The 3,705-nt window shown below is 38.9% G+C and overlaps 1 protein-coding gene across 1 annotated transcript; it reads right to left on the bottom strand.

Moving 5' to 3' along the window:
• Positions 1-648: 648 nt before the first annotated feature.
• Positions 649-2,452, bottom strand: LOC137658300 (uncharacterized). Its single transcript, XM_068392974.1, has one exon. It carries the CDS (start codon positions 2,450-2,452, stop codon positions 851-853), a length of 1,602 nt encoding a protein of 533 aa, XP_068249075.1. The 3' UTR covers positions 649-850.
• Between the last annotated feature and the right edge of the window lie 1,253 nt (positions 2,453-3,705).

The raw sequence follows: 3,705 nt of genomic DNA, 5'->3' as shown, positions 1-3,705 counted from the left end.
ATCAAGTGCATTGTCTTTCAGGTTGCGAGTACAACTAGACAAAAATAACTTTCGAAAATGCCTAAGCAGCACTCATACACACAAAAATTTAGAAAAGAATGGCTAAAAGAGGATATATGCAAAGACTGGTTCATGGAGGTTTCTAATGATGCAAGAAATGCTTATTGCAAGACAACAATTAGAGCCAAATTTTGTTACATAAAGGATCATGCAAAAAGCAAGAAGCACCAAGTGAATGGTGATCCCTTTTCTTCGTCTAGGCAATCCAAGTTTAGTTTTCCTAAAGCAGAAAAATCTTGTGATGTGGCTCGAGCCGAGGCCCAATTGTGTCTTTTTATTGCTAAACATTGTGCTATTAGTTCTTGTGATCACCTGCTAGATATTGTAAAACAAAAAGATTGTAGTCCAACTCGTCCCATCGCCAAGTCGGCCCATTGTGACTACCAACTCAGTCCATTGCCATCTCGGCCCACTACCAGCTCGGCCCTCTATATACCAACTCGGCCCACATCCAAATTTATCTTATTAAAGCTATTTTATATCATTATATAGTGTGTTATTTTCTTTTATTATGTTTTGTTCTATTTCGAGATCATACCTGAGAAAAGTCTCGTTTATCTCTTTCCAAGTAACTTTGTAAATAAATCTCCGAGGTAAGTAAAAACAGTTTGAAAATAGAAAGAGTAGTCTTTATAAATAATATAATGATAAAAAGTAAAACACATTGCTAAATAAATCTCTGAGGTAAGTAAAAACAGTTTGAAAATAGAAAGAGTAGTCTTTGTTAAATAATATAATAATAAAAAGTAAAGCACATTGCTAAAAGCTTCTAAAAATAATAATGTACATATTACGAAACATAGACAGCAATATGATGAGAAACTGCCTTCAGTAATTGTCTGGCCGATCTTTCATTATTATTATATTCGTCCCATAGTTTTACAAGTTGGCCGTGATGTTTATTATACTTATGTTGCTGCTTTCTCAAAACCTTCCCTTCTGACAGCAGCCGCACCTGTAAATTAACTATGTTTGCCTCATCATGTAGGAGCTTTAAAAGTAAATAAAAATTTAAGTTTCCTTTCCTTGCCTTTAAGTTTATTCTGTTATGCCATCCCTCAACATCATTATTTGTTCTGATGCTCCGACCGAAGACGCACCACGTGTGAGGAGGCCATATTGCAGAATTGATCCACGTCTTTTTCACGTAATTTAAAAGGCTTATGAGTTCATTCACCCCTGCAGCTTTCCTATAAAACCTGATAAAAAGCTCTTCTATATGTTCCTGTGGCATATATGGGAGCGACAACAACTGCCTTAAAAACTTGTAAGTGCCGACGTCGTTTGTGTAAGAACTTTGAAGGCCTAATTCTTGCACTTTCCTCCATACAGCCTGGCCCCAGTGGAAAGCACAACCATGGATCGTAACATTTGGTAAAATGTCGGGAATAGCACGCCATACACTGCCTTCAAAGTCAATTAAAACTTCTTCAACTTTAAGGGCATGCCCACCTATCAGTTCTCTTATTTCACAAAGAACTTTTTTGTAGTCTCTGCGCCTTTTTCCTGACATAAGCGCAAACAAAAGGGGAACTTGCTTCAATTGCCCATCATATTTCACAAATGCATGGATGCTGAACAGTTGTGTAAATGGTTTGCGTACTGTTTTAAAAGTAGCATCAGCATACCACTGCTTCGCTTTAGATAGTAACTTAAGTTGATCATCTGTGGCAAATATCAAATGCCGTCTTTCTCCGACAGTAATGTCCCGTTGCAAAAAGTGTTCAGGAATGTGGGCATTGCTAATTTCGAAATCGAGGTCTTGCAGTTCTCGTGGTCGATTTGCCTTCCGTTTACGATTTCCCTGCCTAGCAAGATTAAATGGAGCTGGTAGACATGAAACAGGAATGGTAGGATTTACTTGCTCCCGAAGTACCTCGTCAACAATATCAGAAGCAGGCCGAAAGACGTCTTCCATTGCCTTTTGCTTCACGAGTGTACACACCTTACTTTTTACAGCACAGCTGGTCTCAGGTGGATGGCAGTGTTCAGCATGCCCTCTAATAAAAGTGTTACCCACTTCTTTTACTGCCGCCATGCATGAGATTTTTTTGTTTCTAACCACACACCGCCAATGAATACTCACGTTATTTTTTCTTTTTAGTGTGTAAGAGTAGCCGGTGCTGTCAATAAGTTTCGAATTTCCTCTTTGTGAAGATGATTCAATCTTTTCATATGTTACTGTCTCCCTTGAGGGAGACATTACCATTGGCGTAGGATCCTCAATTGAAGAAGCACCACTGATATTTGACACTCCACCTTCAAATGAATCTAGACTCTCGGTATTCACATTACTCATTGCCACTGCATCCTCAAAATATTCCGTGTTTGCGCTCGAAACTACACAAGTTTCCCCCGTACTCTGATTTTCTTGAATACACATGTGACACATTCAGTCAATATAACCTTCTTTAACAGCAGCCCTGTATTGCTCCTGGGTGATCCCACTTCCACAGGTCCGATGCTGCCAGTAGCTACATCCATCACATTGCAGTGCTTCCTGTCATATGTAAAGAACACGTTACACATGACATTGTGAGTACAAAGTTAATATATGACATTTCCTTCTTACTGTCCACAAACACCTAACAATTGTCTCAGAGTGCAACTGCGAGGTTTTCCTCCTGTTACGTCTTTCAAACCTTTTACTGTCAATTTCTATTTCAGCGCTGAATGGCCTTAGTACCCCAGTGACTGGCATAATGCCAAAATTCTATACAAATTAAAATATATGTCATTGGAGTACTATTTATTTACTTTAAAGGTAAATCTTCTTACCTGACGGGGACGGACAGTTTCACAGCATATCAAGCACTGGTCAGCCATGTTGTCCTAGCTGCTTGAAGTCTAGCAGTAGGTTCGTAACCATATCAATTATATAAGCTATGGTTCAGTTTCGAAAATTATTCAAAGCCTTGAACTACATATACGAAACAACTATTACAATGAGGCAATGAGGCACTTAAGAGACACTTAAGTGCTTGTATAAAGAAGGTTCCTAACCAGCCTCTCTCTCTCTCTCTCTCTCTCTCTCTCTCTCTCTCTCTCTCTCTCTCTCTCTCTCTCTCTGTGTATGTACGTGTGCGTGTGTATCTCCCTCCATCCGGTCCCCCCTCTCTCAGTATTTCTTTCTTTTCAAACAATTATAACAACAACCAAAGGATTTATAATGTTTAGGGAAACGAGTTGTCCAATAATTGTTTCTAAATGCTGTTGTTATTATAGCCATTAAATAATGTTTGGAAATGAATAATAAAACCTTTACACCTATCATTGCGTGATATTGCTGTGCGTGTGCTGTTGCAAAAGCTATACTGGACGACTTCATTTGATTTGATCTGACCTGTCAAAAATGGGCCGAGTTGGCTATCACAAATAGGCCGACTTGGCACAGGCGATGGGCCGAGTTGGTTACATTGAATGGGCCGAGATGGTTATGGGCCGAGTTGGACCTATACCAAAAAAAAAAAAAAAATTTCTGATAAGACTGCGACAGAACTTGCAATGCATAGAAGTAAATGCACTGCAGTACTTAAAGATGTTCTTATACCCCACTTTGTTGCTAAACTGAAGGAGGATATAGGTGATAGGAAGTATAGTATTTTACTTGATGAGTCTACAGATATATCCGTTGTTAAGTATTTG

The sequence above is a fragment of the Palaemon carinicauda genome, chromosome 19 (genome assembly GCF_036898095.1).
Source record: "Palaemon carinicauda isolate YSFRI2023 chromosome 19, ASM3689809v2, whole genome shotgun sequence".
NCBI classification, from domain to species: domain Eukaryota; kingdom Metazoa; phylum Arthropoda; class Malacostraca; order Decapoda; family Palaemonidae; genus Palaemon; species Palaemon carinicauda.
The sequence above is the reverse complement of the archived record's forward strand: the minus strand, read 5'-3'. Positions and strand labels throughout refer to the sequence as shown.

Bases quoted from the DNA above. Each gene is read 5' to 3' on its own strand.
- LOC137658300 (XM_068392974.1), bottom strand. From the start codon at position 2,452: ATGTGTCACATGTGTATTCAAGAAAATCAGAGTACGGGGGAAACTTGT.